General features: G+C 44.0%; 1 protein-coding gene across 6 annotated transcripts in view; it reads right to left on the reverse strand.

Moving 5' to 3' along the window:
- The window catches only part of GRB7 (growth factor receptor bound protein 7), a 252,688-nt gene that overhangs the window by 59,529 nt on the left and 178,224 nt on the right, over positions 1–14,935 (reverse strand). For all 6 annotated transcript variants that reach the window (XM_040330150.1, XM_040330145.1, XM_040330146.1 and 3 more), the window contains 4 exons: positions 14,121–14,277; positions 9,437–9,558; positions 1,252–1,329; positions 843–980 (listed from right to left, as the gene is read on the reverse strand). In XM_040330150.1, coding sequence (XP_040186084.1) covers positions 843–980; positions 1,252–1,329; positions 9,437–9,558; positions 14,121–14,277 — 495 coding nt within the window. The remainder of the gene's footprint in view (positions 1–842; positions 981–1,251; positions 1,330–9,436; positions 9,559–14,120; positions 14,278–14,935) is intronic.

Consider the following 14,935-nt stretch of genomic DNA (forward strand, 5'->3'; position numbering starts at 1 on the left):
GTAATGCTGCACAGTGCTTTGGGCGATCTGAGGAGGCTTATAATGCACAGTGCTCTGGACAGTCTGTGGAAGCCTTTAATGATACACAGTGCTCTGAGCGGTCTGAGGAGGCTTGTAATGCACAGTGCTCTAGACAGCGTGAGTCAGGACTCTCGGGAGGCCGATAATTCACAGCGCTTTAGACAGTGGCCCGAAGAGGCCTGTAATGCTGCACAGTGCTAAGCACCTACACCTCTAAGCACGCTATGGTCGCTTCCTGGCTTGCTGGGAGGGGAAGCACTTACGGCTCTACAGATGGAGCTCCAAGGAAACCGGAAGTTCATGTGGGTAAACATCCCTCCCTCACATTTTTGTTCATCATAGTTTTCTTCAACTGCCAAACATGTGGGGTCATTTTCATTTCGCTTGTCACTGAAAATATGCCGCTGATGAAAATTATGTTTTCGTCTATGAAATTAACACTGGCTTCCCACTGCACTTTGTGAATAGTCCTACAAGCTTTTGGGATCTATAAAGTGTACCAGGAGGTTGTGGGCAAGGAGTGCGTGTGTGTGTGTGGGGGGGGGGGGGAGGGGGGGGACTTTCGATGGAATCACCTAGGTGATCCGACCGGAAGTGGGAGTGGGTACCTGGTTTTGACAGGTACCCACCCCCCCTTTCCAAAAAAAGTTCCTAAAGAAAAAGGGTGGGAGGATGGCATAAAGAGGAACATCCCCTTTAGGGTGAAGTTGTGCTTTAACCATATGGGCATTAGGTCTCTTGGAACCAAGAGCACACAGTCCCACACAAAAATAAATCATTCTTGTAGGCTTTTATGTACGCCTCTTGCACAATGTACATACCTTTGAGGTCCCCTTGGTGGAGTAATAAAGCCCTGACCGGCGCAGGAAAAAGAAGAATCGTTTCCAGACTTTGCGCCCGCTTTCCTTCATATGTAAGTAACCTTGGATCTCCGGCCAACTGCCCGAGTTGAGGAAATTCTGCAAAGAAAGATAATGATCAGATTTCACCCTTGATACACATTATTAAGCAATCTTGGATTTACATAGACGCAGCCCAGACTTGTTTCAGATGTCCAGTCTATGTAATATAAACCTAACCTAGTGGTTAGTTTCACCCTTCTCTGACCTGTACAGTCAGTGTACAGAATGTCCCAGACACTGTCAGCAAGAACCGCAGAGTTCAAATCCTCTGCCTAGGAACTTTTCCCAACACTGGAGGCCAAGATCTTTTGCCTCATCTTTTACGCACCTGTATGAGCTCTGAGTGAGAGAGTCCTTTGTGAGCTTCTAGGTTTCCTGCGATCATGTCCTCTGGGAATAATGCATACTGGGAGAAAAAAATATATACTATTAATCTATTTGTTTTATAATAGTACAAACAATCATAGAAACACTCATTTATATAGGCACCTAATCCCAGACCAAAAAATTGAAATTGTGAAGGAGAGGAAAAAAGGGATATATTGCGGTGCGATGGAAATTGCGATAATGATGAGAAAGAAATCGTCTTATATTATAAAAATTACAAAATAATTTTATTGAATACAAAAATAGAACATTTAAAATCTATGGTCCAATCGATATCATGAATATTAGTGGTTAACAGATAACAAAATATCAGTTTAGACAGAACAGAAATCAAACATTCCCGACATGTTTCGTGAATTTCGCTTCTTCATATTGATAATTGCAACTAAGTGAGAAAAAATATTCAATTAGCCATATAGAGTCACATGAGGAAACTACACGGGTACAACATAATAAACAAAATGTATGAACACAGTATACAGATGAAGAAGGGCTCTAGTTCTCAAAATGCCACACAGTTAGTACATGCTTACCCACAGATACCCGCTGGACCAGGCTTTCGACAAATCTCAGAGGCATGGGTCCAAAATGTGAAGTCACTCCCAGAAAATCCTAGTGCTTGCAGTGAGGTGGTTGCACCTGCTGCCAGAGGAAGGATAGCAACAGGAGCTCGGATCGGCGCACATCCTAGGAGTAGGACGTGCAGCTCATAGCTCCAGGCAGGCAGGCAGGTAGGCTCCCAGCTTTCAGCCAGAACCCTGTGCTCAGGATTCTGGTATTCCAGATCCACAAACATCCCTCGGATTCTATTGCCTATGGTCCTTTTCCCCCCAGCCCTCCCCTCCCTAAAAAAAAAACAAAAAAAACAGCAGCAGCAGCCGACCACAGCCACAGCCCCCTAGGTGTCCTGACCATCAGCCAGGCCAGTAGGAAAGACCGGGGCTGCGGCCTCCAATCTTTCCACCCCCCCACCACGTGCTCTCCTTTCGGCCTCCCATAGGTCTCCGCCAGTCAGCATCTAGCCCGATTGACAGGAGCACACAGTAAGGTGAGTGCCCGCTTCCCACATTGGTCCGCAGGCCGCGGCAGCCGCATTGGGAAAGTCTGCGGCTGCGGCCTAGCGGCACGCCGTCCATCCACCTACTGTCCCCAGTCACATCGAGGCCCGTTTTTCCAGATTGCCCCTGCCCTAGGAACCCCTGTTGATCCCCCTTACCGTTCGCTAGAGCCTCCCGTGAAAGTGACATCCTCTCCCTGCCAGGAAAGTCCACGGCTCGGGCCTAGCTCCGTCCGGCGGCCATCTTGGTACACCCAAGGAACAGGAATCACCTTGTTCCTCATCCGCCCCCCCCCTTACCACCAGAACTAACACCACAAAAGGTAACAGTGCCCACCCTGTACCCCCCACCCATCCTCGAGCCACAGTCAAGCGGATCACATCAGAGTTTTTACCCCCCTCATTCACTCTTTCTTCCGCCCTCCATATCCCAACACCCCTGACCGTCGGTGCCGTCACCAGAGGACTGTCGGCTGCACAACGTGGGACAAGCAGGTCCCCAACCATTGACCACAACAGGTAAGGACCCAGCCCCCAACCGCCATAGTGAGTTGATCCAGGGTTTACCCGATCGCCCTAGAGGGATCAGGAAGGAATTTTTTTCAGAAGAAGCTCCATTTGGAACTCTTGGAAACCACATTATTAAACAAAATAAAAACAATAGAACAATGTCAAACAGCAACGGAAACACTTCACTCCATCAACAAAGCTCTACTATAGACAGCAGACATAGTAGCTCCGAAACGCAAAACGCTCATCCGGAAAAACAACTCCGGTTGGTTCAACGACGATCTTACGGTGCTGAAACAAGAATGCAGAAGAGCGGAAGCAGCCTGGAGAAGAAATTCTACAGAGGGAAACCACACAATCTACAAATTAAAGGGGTGTTCCAATCAATTTTTATGTTTATTAAAAGTCAGCAGCTACAAAAAGTGTAGCTGCTGGCTTTTAATAAACATACACTTACCTGCTCTGCCGTCCAGCGCCGCGCCGCTCCTCTCCCCCCCTCTCCGCCGGCGTCTCCATCCTAACTGTGGGCACCCAGCCGTGACAGCTTTCGGCTTCACGGCCAGGCACTCACTGCGCATGCGCGAGCGGCGCTGCGCCATCTGATTGGACAGGCGATCGCCTGGGACCTGTCACGTGTCCCAGGTGATCGCCTACAGGAGGGGCTGACAAAAGGCGATTAGACTATTCGCCTTTGCAGCCCCTCGGCGGAAGGAGGAAGTGGGACAGGAAGTCCCACTCCTCCTGAAGCCCCCACTCCCCCCCCCCAAATGTGGCATGTAAGGGGGCGAGGAGTGGATTAAGCGGAAGTTCCACTTTTGGGTGGAACTCCGCTTTAATCACCAAGAAATATCACAAAGAAATCTTTAAAGCAAAAAAATATAATTTTTCTAATATCCTCGCCAAAGCCCACAACTGTCCCCGCAAACTCTTCAATTTAGTTGCTCAGACCATGAATCCAGCCTGCCTAGAGGCTCCGGATTTTGAATCACAAAATTTTTGCAACAAATTATCGGATTATTTCATTAACAAAATTGAAAATATCCGTGAAATTATTCAGCAAAAGAGAACTTCTACCCACCCCCCTTTAAACCAAAAAGGCAATATTAAAACAAATATGCCACAATCGACAAAATTCACACTTAAATCAATCGCCATCGACACCACCAAAATTATCATTGGTGCCCTGCGAGACAGTACATCACCTAATGATATCATTCCCACTAAACGGTTGAAAGAATGTGCCGATATTTTGGCACCGGCTATCACGCACCTCATAAACCAATCTTTTAAGGAAGGCATGGTGCCGACCTCCCTGAAACAAGGCATAATTAAACCCATCTTAAAAAAAAACAGGGCTCGACCCCAAAGACCCAAACCATCGGCGACCCATAACAGGTCTAAACATCTTCTCCAAGATAATGGAGAAAGCAGCAGTGCAACAGCTACAACACCATTTAGATACCCACAAACTACTGGATCCACTTCAATCGGGTCCCATCCAGGTCATGGAACGGAAACAGCACTTCTTAAAATATGGGATGACGCTCTCGAAGCTGCAGATGAAGGAGAATCTTGTCTTCTGGTACTGCTGGACTTAAGCGCAGCTTGTGATACAGTAGACCACAAATTGCTGCTGACCCGCCTAGCTGAAGTAGCTAGAGTGTCAGACTCAGGTCTTCCCTGGTTCTCCTCCTTTTTGGAAAACCGATCACTCATAGTGAAACTAGGTCCTTTCACTTCTGAAAAACGCACGGTGTCATGCGGAGTCCCTCAAGGGTCACCTTTGTCGCCTGTACTATTGAATATTTATCTCCACCCCCTTCTCGAAATCATCAGTAACCAGAATTTACTCTACCATTCCTACACGGATGACATCCAACTTTATTTCCGTATCAGCAACAAAAAGGATCATTATCTCAGACTAGAGAAATGCCTTGATAGAGAATTGGATGATGGAGAGTTACCTTAAACTCAATGGATCAAAAACAGAACTTCTCCTGTTTCACGCCAACCGAAAAAGACTTGCCATGAAGATAGCCTTAATAGGTAAAATATACCTGCCACTAGCCTTAATAGGTATATTTTAACTATTAAAGCGGGAGTTCACCCAATTCTTTTTTTTTTTCTATTTCCCCCCTAGCTTCATGCTCGTTTTGTCTAGGGGAATCGGCAATTTGTTTTAAAATATGATCCGTACTTACCCGTTTTCGAGATGCATCGTCTCCGTCGCTTCCGGGTATGGGTCTTCGGGAGCGGGCGTTCCTTCTTGATTGACAGTCTTCCGAGAGGCTTCCGACGGTCGCATCCATCGCGCCACTCGTAGCCGAAAGAAGCCGAACGTCGGTACGGCTCTATACTGCGCCTGCGCACCAACGTTCGGCTTCTTTCGGAAAATCGTGACGCGATGGATGCGACCGTCGGAAGCCTCTCGGAAGACTGTCAATCAAGAAGGAACGCCCAGTCCCGCAGCACATACCCGGAAGCGGCGGAGAAGATGCATCTCGAAAACGGGTAAGTACGGATCATATTTTAAAACAAATTGCCGATTCCCCTAGACAAAACGAGCATGAAGCTAAGGGGAAAAGGTGTTGGCTATGGGTGAACCTCCGCTTTAAGGATATCTTCTTTACAAACTTTAACTTTTCAACTCTTTCATGATTTTTTTTTCTTTTTTCTACAGTTCTGTTAGCTGCAAACTCTTTTAGTATGGGTTCCACTTAAATCTACTATAAAGTTTTAACATACTGTATGTAGTGCATTGTAATTAAGAGATGTTTGCGTCTATGTAATTCCTATTTTCTGGGAGATTTAACCTACATCTAGTCCCCTTTGCTGTAACTAATATGTCCATTTATATATCTATCTCCCAATCTTGAGTGCATATAATACGTATTTATAGATATAAAGCCCCCAGGCTGTTTCTATTCATTTTTCACCTACCCAACTCAATCTGTCACTGTATTTCTCTGCCTCTTATGGAGGAAAGCGGCAGTTATTTAAAATAGTTTTTTTCTCCCCAAAAAATCTTCTGCCATTTAGCATGCAAGCCTCTTTCCCCTCCCCCTCCCTCTAAGGAGCCAGCAGGTGATAGACGCCGTTTTTGCGTCTCCTCTCTACTTCTATACAATCCTTATTCACCTTTGTAAGTATATCCATATATATGACCATTTTTATTATTTTTACCATTACTATTACTTCTATGCAATAGTCTACATTCAGACCCTATATAGTAGGTTTCACTACACACCATATACGTGTATATATATATATATGTAGATATACCAATATATTTCTTCTGATCCACCTATCGCATATTGTCCCAATCTAGCGTCCTTTTGTGATCCGTCTCGGAACACTTTTTGTTCTTCCATCTGAGAGTGACTTCACATTTTGGACCCATGCCTCTGAGATTTGTTGAAAGCCTGGTCCAGCGGGTATCTGTGGGTAAGCATGTACTAATTTTGAGCACTAGAGCTCTTCTTCATCTGTATACTGTGTTCATACATTTTGTTTATTATGTTGTACCCGTGTAGTTTCCTCATGTGACTCTATAAGGCTAATTGAATGTTTTTTCTCACTTAGTTGCAATTATCAAAATGGATATCACTTTCCCCTGAAGAAGCGAAATTCGCGAAACATGTCGGGAATGTTTGATTTCTGTTAGGTCTAAACTGCTTTTTTGTTATCTGACGACCACTAATATTCATGATATCGATTGGACCATAGATTTTAAATGTTCTATTTTTGTATTCAATAAAATCATTTTGTAATTTTTATAATATAAGACAATTTCTTTCTCATCATTACCGCAATTTCCATCGCACCGCAATATATCCCTTTTTTCCTCTCCTTCACAATTCCAATATACTATTAATGTATATGGGGCAGACCCTCATACATTTACATGGGCGCAGCGCATGTGAGATACGCTACGCCGCTGTAACTTACTTTGCAAATGTTTGAATCCTGAAAGAATTCGCGCTGTAAGTTACGGCGGCGTAGTGTATTTCTCGCTGCGTAAGGGCGCGGAATTCAAATGCGGCGAGTAGGGGGCGTGTTTCATTTAAATGAAGCGCGTCCCAGCCGAACGAACTGCGCATGCCCCGTCCGTCAAATCTCCCAGGGTGCATTGCTCCAAATGACATCGCAAGGACGTCATTGTTTTCGTCGTGAACGTAAATGGCGTCCAGCCCCATTCATGGACGACTTAAGCAAACGACGTAAAATTTTCAAAATTATACGCGGGAACGACGGCCATACTTAACATTGAGTACGCCACCAGATAGCAGCTTTAACTATACGCCGCAAAAAGCCGAACGGAAGCGACGTAAAAGAATGTGACGGCCGCTTGTATGTTCGTGGATCGTCGGAAAAAGCTAATTTGCATACTCAACGCGGATTACAACATGAACGCCACCCAGCGGTCGCCGGAAAATTGCATCTTAGATCCGACGGCGTACTAAGGCGTACGCCTGTCGGATCTAACACAGATGCCGTCGTATCTTGTTTGGTGGATACCAAAACAAAGATACGCCGCGTCATTTCAAATTTTGCGCGTCGTATCAACAGATACGCCGGCGTAATTTCTTTGAGGATCTACCCCTATTTGTTTAGGGGGGGAAAATACATTTCTTTTCAAATGTTTTTATTAAAAAAAATGAGAATACAACATAAAAGACAGTTAAGTACAAATTATACAGTGTAGAGAAAAATATATATATTCAGCCAACTGTGAAAGTGGTGGTATCCTCTGAGACACGAACAGCTAGACATTTAACAACCAATGCATTTCTTATGATAAACCTACTAGTTGCATACGATAACTCAAACAACCATTGGGGGGTTACCAACCTAATGAAAATTATAATAGCAACCAACTCATATGGCTATACAGTGACAGTAGCTGAGTATATTTGAGACTGAGATGCATGGGGAAAATAAACTTTTCTTATAATCAACTTTGGGTAGCATTAAAACAGGGGTAAGGGGGGGGGATGAACATATAAACATATGGTCTGACCTGAGTCTGAGGATGGACGTATGAGTGTTATTCAGTGGGGAAATTTTCAATACCAAAGTTAAATACTGACAGGCCAGGGTTGGGGCGTGTGAGGACACCTGTAATGTTTGAGATTGATCGGAAAATGCTATTCCAAAAACTGGACAAATGCTTACAGGACCAGAACATGTGGAGAAGGTTACAAACTGTGCCACATTTTCTCCAACATAGTGGAGAGTTATTTTGGCCAAACTTGGAGTCTATAGGGCGTAAGATACCACCTAAGGGCAATTTTTTTGCCAATTCCTAGGGGGCAACACATTTTGAGGCTTTGTAGCTTGCTTTAAGTGCGTGTTTCCACTGTAATGCCTTGTAATCACGATCTGGTTTTCCCAGCGGTAAAAAGCCAACCGGGAAAACCGAGAACCTGCTCGGTAGCTTTTTCCCCCTATACATGGCCGGTTTTTCCTGGCAGGAAAACTGCCATGAGAGCATTGGCCGGGAAACCCGGCCGTGTGTATGCTCCACCGCAGTGTTTCCCATAGGAAAACTGCTGGGGAAAAGACCACCGGGAATCACGGCAGGAAAAAAGAGAACATGTTCTCATTTTACCCGCCAAGGATTTCCGGCGGTTTTCCGGTCCACACGGACAGTTTTCCCAGCCAAAAGCTATCATGGCAGTTTTCCTGACAGGAAAACTGGTTGTGCGTACGAGGCATAAGTCTGTGATGGTCATGCCTAGGTCGGATTCCCATTTCTGATAGGGGCGTGATTTGATGAAAGTGAGTTTCTGCTGGAAAAAGTTGTAGAGTAAGGATATACCTTTAGGAGGCATAGGGGAGGTGGTGTAAAAACGCCATATTTGGCGTCTGCGAGAAATATACGGTGTACTTTGATGGATCTCAGGAGATGGTAAACTTGGTTGCATTTGTATAGGTCAATGGATGGTAAGTAGAATTGTTTTTGGAGTATTGGGAATGGTTTGAGGGAGTCACCCTGGTATAGATCTGCCAACCACTTTATGCCTTTGTTAAGCCACTCAGTGATTGTGAAATTCAGGATCATGTGTTCCAAGATGTTGAGGGGAATAGGAACATCTACCATTGTTGAGGTGTGTGGTGTCAGTTTGCGAAGGTCCCTCCAAAGGAAGTTATCTTCCAAGATTGGATTCATTTTAAAATCTCTGCTAGGTTTATTTCTGTCTATAACCCTATTGGGGAAATTTTCCTTCACTTCCCGTTCCTGTGACACCAGGACAAGAAAGATTAACAGCTGTCACTGAGATTACGGTAGATACAAAGGGAGTGCTAGGCTTATATGGCTTATATCATATAATATATGGCTTAAATCTGTACTTTATGGAGATATGACCTGTCTGGATCAACAGTGATCAAATGTTGTAAAAACACAACAGCTCAAATATTTGTACTGAGTTTAGTAATGCAGAGAAGTATGACCAGAGCATACCTGAATCACAAAAGACAAGGAGTAACATATAATTATCTAAAAATAACTGGTCCCAACCATCTATCTGTCTCTGTGTAGGCTCTTTGTACTCACTGGAGATCCTCGGAATAATTCATACTTGGTGAAATTCTTTCGGAAAATGAACTTGCTGTCTCCTTCTGCGGGCCACATAGCCTGAACCTCCACCACTGACTCGTGATCTTCAAGGCAACGTTCTGCAAGATAAAAGAATACGTGTCTGCATCTGCACAACCGTAATGGTCAGGTCTAGCATTTTCCACTGAGTCTGCCAATGCTGGGTTTAAATGCATGGAACACAACGGTCCACAGCAATTTCTCATCTGTTGTTTCATATATTTAATGTTTCAGAGCAATCTGCTGAACAAAATTGTAGTGGAAATCAACTGAAAGTATACCAAAGTCAACTAAAAGTCATTTGTGATTATACTTCACCTTAATTTGGCCAGAAAATGTTTTGAAACATTGGTGGCAATTTTCTGTAGACCATCCCATTTTATGCAATTGTATTTTAGAGCAAAAATTGTAGTAGAAATCGATTGAAAGCAAATCAAAGTCAACCAAAAGCCAATTGTGATTAAACGTCACCTTAATGTATAAGTTTATGGGTATTGGATGGAGTCCCTTGTGGTTCAGAGTTTGTATCTGTTATATGGCTAATAAATATGGGAGGCATAAATCTTTAAGGAAGAGTAATTCAACGTGCCTCCTATCTGACTGAGCATATAAATTTGACGTCAACAGGCCCGGATTTCCCACAAGGCCACAGATGCCAGGCCTCGGGGTGGTAGGGCCCTGAGGGGCGGCATCGGCATGGAGTCCCCCGACGGCCAGTTAAGGGTGGAAAGTTGCTTTCTGGAATCTGCTCGCTCGTTAACAAGTGATTATGGCGATGTCGCCAAAATCACTTGTAAAATGTGTGCTGCCACCCCCCCCTCTATCTCTACTGGCTCTGTCTTCGGGACTCCGTCCTCCCCCAGGCTGCTGAGTCTGTCTCCTGTGACTGTCCCTGCAGCGGATGTACACAGTGAGAGGGGTGAGCTGTGCTCTTCCCATCTCAGCAGCACAGTGCTAGGACTCCTGTTTTGGAGGTGACAGGGTCAATAAAGAGAACCTGTCACCTCCAATTGCTATCACACAGGGAATTGTTTTCTCCTGTGTGATAGCAATAAAGTTAAGTGAAAAAAGAGTATAAAAAAAGAAAAGAAAAATAAATAATAATTAAATTATTAAAATAGAAAAGTAATTAAAAAGTAGGGAATAAGAAAAATAATATTAAAAATAAAAAATAAATTATACAAAAATAAAAGTAATAAAAAGGTAAAAAAAAAAAAGAAACAGAAAATATTTGAACTGTGCCCCCCCCCTGCCATCCTGTTGCCATATTCCGTTGATTGGGGGTGGGGGTTGTTTTGGTTGACGGGGAGGGGGTACATTGCGGAACCTGGCCTTGGGCGGCAGGGAGAGCAAATCCAGCTTTGGACGTCAATTGTATGTCTTTGATGACGCCATTTATGATGTAGTGTGTAGGGTGGAGCATAGCATGCCGTCATTATGTGTTTTATACGTTTTATTCTTGTTTTTAATAAAAAGCGGCTAGTGGGGTGCCTTTATTTTACATGCTATGTGGCAAAATACATTTTGGGTCATGGTGCAGTTGAGAACTGGCCAGCAGATGTCCTCAACGGCTCATATCATTGTTCATCTAATAAAACACTGATTGACCTCTTTTGCTTTGAGGTCTACCTTTTTCTGGTAAGAACTTACTTTGAATACGATGAGAGAGCTGATATCACAAAAGAGATTTTGTTTTCGAAGTTGGTGCAGTATTTTTTTTTCTGGTTAAACAGTTCATTTTGTTTGGGTCGCTTTTTATTGGCCTTTTGCATTTTCTAATCTTTATGATTGTGTGCATTATTTCGTGAAATATTTATGCGAGTTTGGCATGCCACTATATACATTATACAGTGTATTTAAAGTTGTAGCGTGGCATGTTTGTATACTTGTCTTTTAATGGAAGTAGTCGAAAGTCTATGAAGATTTACTGACTTTTCAGAGTGCAAGGATAAGCAGCTTAAAGGAGGGTGGTGAATATTTTATTTACAGTGTGTGTTTATATATATATATATATATATATATATATATATATATATATAAACACACACGCACACAGTATCTCACAAAAGTGAGTACACCCCTTACATTTTTGTAAATATTTTATTCTATCTTTTCATATGACAACACTGAAGAAATGACACTTTGCTACAATGTAAAGTAGTAAGTGTACAGCTTGGATAACAGTGTAAATTTGCTGTCCCCTTAAAATAACTCCACACACAGCCATTAATGTCTAAACCACTGGCAACAAAAGTGAATACACCCCTAAGTGAAAACCTCCAAATTGGGCCCAATTAGCCATTTTCCCTCCCCAGTGTGATGTGACTCATTAGTGTTACAAGGTCTCGGGGGGGGAATGGAGAGCAGGTGTGTTAAATTTGGTGTTATCGCTCTCACTCTCTCATACTGGCCACTGGAAGTTCAAAATGGCACCTCATAGCAAAGAACTCTCTGAGGATCTTAAAAAAAAAAAAAGTGTTGCTCTACATAAAGATGGCCTAGGCTATAAGAAGATTGCCAAGACCCTGAAACTGAGCTGCAGCACGGTGGCCAAGACCATACAGCGGTGTAACAGGACAGGTTCCACTCAGAACAGGCCTCGCCATGGTCGACCAAAGAAGTTGGGTGCACGTGCTCAGTGTCATATGCAGAGGTTGTCTTTGGGAAATAGATGTATGAGTGCTGCCAGCATTGTTGCAAAGGTTGAAGGGGTGGGGGATCAGCCTGTCAGTGTTCAGACCATACGCCGCACACTGCATCAATTTAGTCTGCATAGCTGTCATCCCAGAAGGAAGCCTCTTCTAAAGTGGATGCACAAGAAAGCCTGCAAACAGTTTGCTGAAGACAAGCAGACTTACTGGATTACTGGAACCATGTCCTGTGGTCTGATGAGACCAAGATAAACTTATTTGGTTCAGATGGTGTCAAGTGTGTCTTGTAGTCTCTGTACTACTTTTTGCGATTTCGGCACGATTTACATTGACATCTGTGCAGAAACCTGTCTCTGTAATCGCGCCCGAAATCGGGACTGCCAGCGGGAGTGAAATCGTGCGAGTTCTGCTGAACCCGCACAGCTTCACTCCCGCAGCCCAGTGTGAACCTGGGTTTAAAGAGAGTGCTACTAATCTCAGCTCGTTACCTGTATAGAAGACACCTGGGAGCCAGAAATCTTGCTGATTGATAGGGGATCAAATACTTATTTTACTCATTAAAATGCAAATCAATTTATAACTTTTTGTAATACGTTTTTCTGGAAATTTTTGTTGTTATTCTGTCTCTCGCTGTTAAAATAAACCTACAGTATTATTACAATTATAGACTGATCATTTCTTTGTCAGTGGGCAAACGTACAAAATCAGAAGGGGATCAAATACTTTTTCCCTCACTGTATATACAGTATATAATGTACTATATATATATATATATATATATGTACCGCCCCCTTGCTTTCAGCATGGGCACTACGCTAAAGTTAGTGGGGAATGGGAGAGTTTCTTTACTCCCATTCGGTGTTTGTCTAAATTTGGGATTTCTGTCGTTCCAGAAATGTCCACTGGGTCAGTCTGTGGCCAGGGGGTGCAATGTCACCCCTGGCCGGCAGTTGGCGCCAGCGGGGTACTGGCAGAGCAAGTTTTCCCCAGCAGCCAATAAGAGGAGTTTTCCCTTGCGGGGCATGCTGGGGGAGAGTATATCGGTGACAGGGGTCATGTGTTAAGCAATCTTCGCGTTCCCGTTCCAGGTGCGGTACCCACCATTGGGGTGTGCGCATCCCTGGACCCCGCTGGCGTGGCCCACCTGGCCAAAGCTGAACTCTGCAGCGAAATTCGCCCTGAGGAAAAAAGAGACCCCAGTGCTTCGCTGGGTTCCAGGACCTGTTGAGAGAATCCCAGTCTGGGATCGGGTGTCCGGACCACTGACAGGTATGCTTACTGTCATCCGGGGGCCCTATATAGGAAAGTCTACTGGGAGGATTCTCTCTTCTTATTCACCTAAGTCCTTTATTGAAATTGGCCTGTGGCAGAGGCCCTAGAGCCAGGTCTGTGAGAGAGACCTGTTCCTCCCAGTCTAATTCAGAGTGATACTTCGGCTGCCAGGCCTATCATAGGGGTCTGTCCGGGGGGGCACTTTACCCACTCCAAGCAGAGTGGCGACGAATAACAAGAATTGGTACTACACAGAGCAGTACTGACTGCTCCGTTCTATATCCAGGCCTGATACCGCAAGGTTCTCTTTCTTTCCTTCATCAACCTTGACCTTCCCAATTTATGTTGATGTTGGCCGTGTTTGGCCTGGACAATAAAGCATTGAAAACTCTTTATTGGATGTCTGGACCTTCACTCACTACTGCTGTTCTCACAATTACACCCCTAGACACCACCAGGGTAACTTAGTAGGCCGATCCCAAATCAACCAGCGGCTCCTTCGGGGGTGAGCGCTACATATTTATATATAAATTCAAAATCAGGTGACAAAACTTTCTCTTTGCAGTTAAATCTCTTTCATATCCAGGTCTTCTGGATCAAATGAGTTTCAAAAAGCAACTTCACCACTTTCCCGTTCACTAGTATAAAAAAAAAAACAAGCTCAAAGCTCCTTAAATTAGCACATGCATTAATAAAAAATCGCTGCATTTCTCCCTCACCAAGCCCCAGATGCGGATGTAGCTCCACCAGAGACCAGCTCTCGTCGCTCAGGCAGTGGGCCCTCTCCACCAGCATGTCGCACAGATGTCGGGCCGTTGCTCCAGCTGTCACTTCTAATGACCGGCACGTGCCGTCCTCGCTGTACACCTTCACCATCTGCTCTTGAGGGAAAGCACATTTGTTTAGCTTGGCTGTTCACCAACATATTCATAGTCCATACACATATTCTATGGCATAAAGGTTTCTGAAAGAAGAGCAAGCTTTGCTGCCCACAACAGTCAATACCAATCTCGCTATCATAATCCCATTGCAATATGGTACAATGAAAGGGAGACTATAACTAATTATGGTGGGCAAAACAAAGACTTTCTTCAGGCACTTTGATATATAAAGCTGGCCAATGCCTGGAAATGGCTGTTCTCTGGTAAAAAAAAAAAAAACTTTGACAACTCAGAAAACCTTGCCCAATCACAATGTTTTCCCCAGTACAACTAATGTCTATGCTTGACACCCTCTTGCATCTCCACTGCACTAAAAAGAAGCACTACTATTACTGCATCACTTAGATTAAAGTGGTTGTAAACCCAACATTTTTATTTTTTTGATGTCACAATGTAGAGAATAAGATTTCCTATCATCTGTGCCCAGTCTTGCCACGCAGAGTTAATCCAGCGCTGAGCAATCCTCTTTTATTGTTCAGTGAAATAAAACAGACTTGCAGATAAAACCAAAGTCCTTGCTTGAGTGACAGGTTATTTACATATCTTGTGCACTAGCTTGCAGATATGCACAGCTTCTGTAAAAAGTGCACAAT

This window comes from Rana temporaria, chromosome 12 (assembly GCF_905171775.1).
Source record: "Rana temporaria chromosome 12, aRanTem1.1, whole genome shotgun sequence".
NCBI classification, from domain to species: Eukaryota; Metazoa; Chordata; class Amphibia; order Anura; family Ranidae; genus Rana; species Rana temporaria.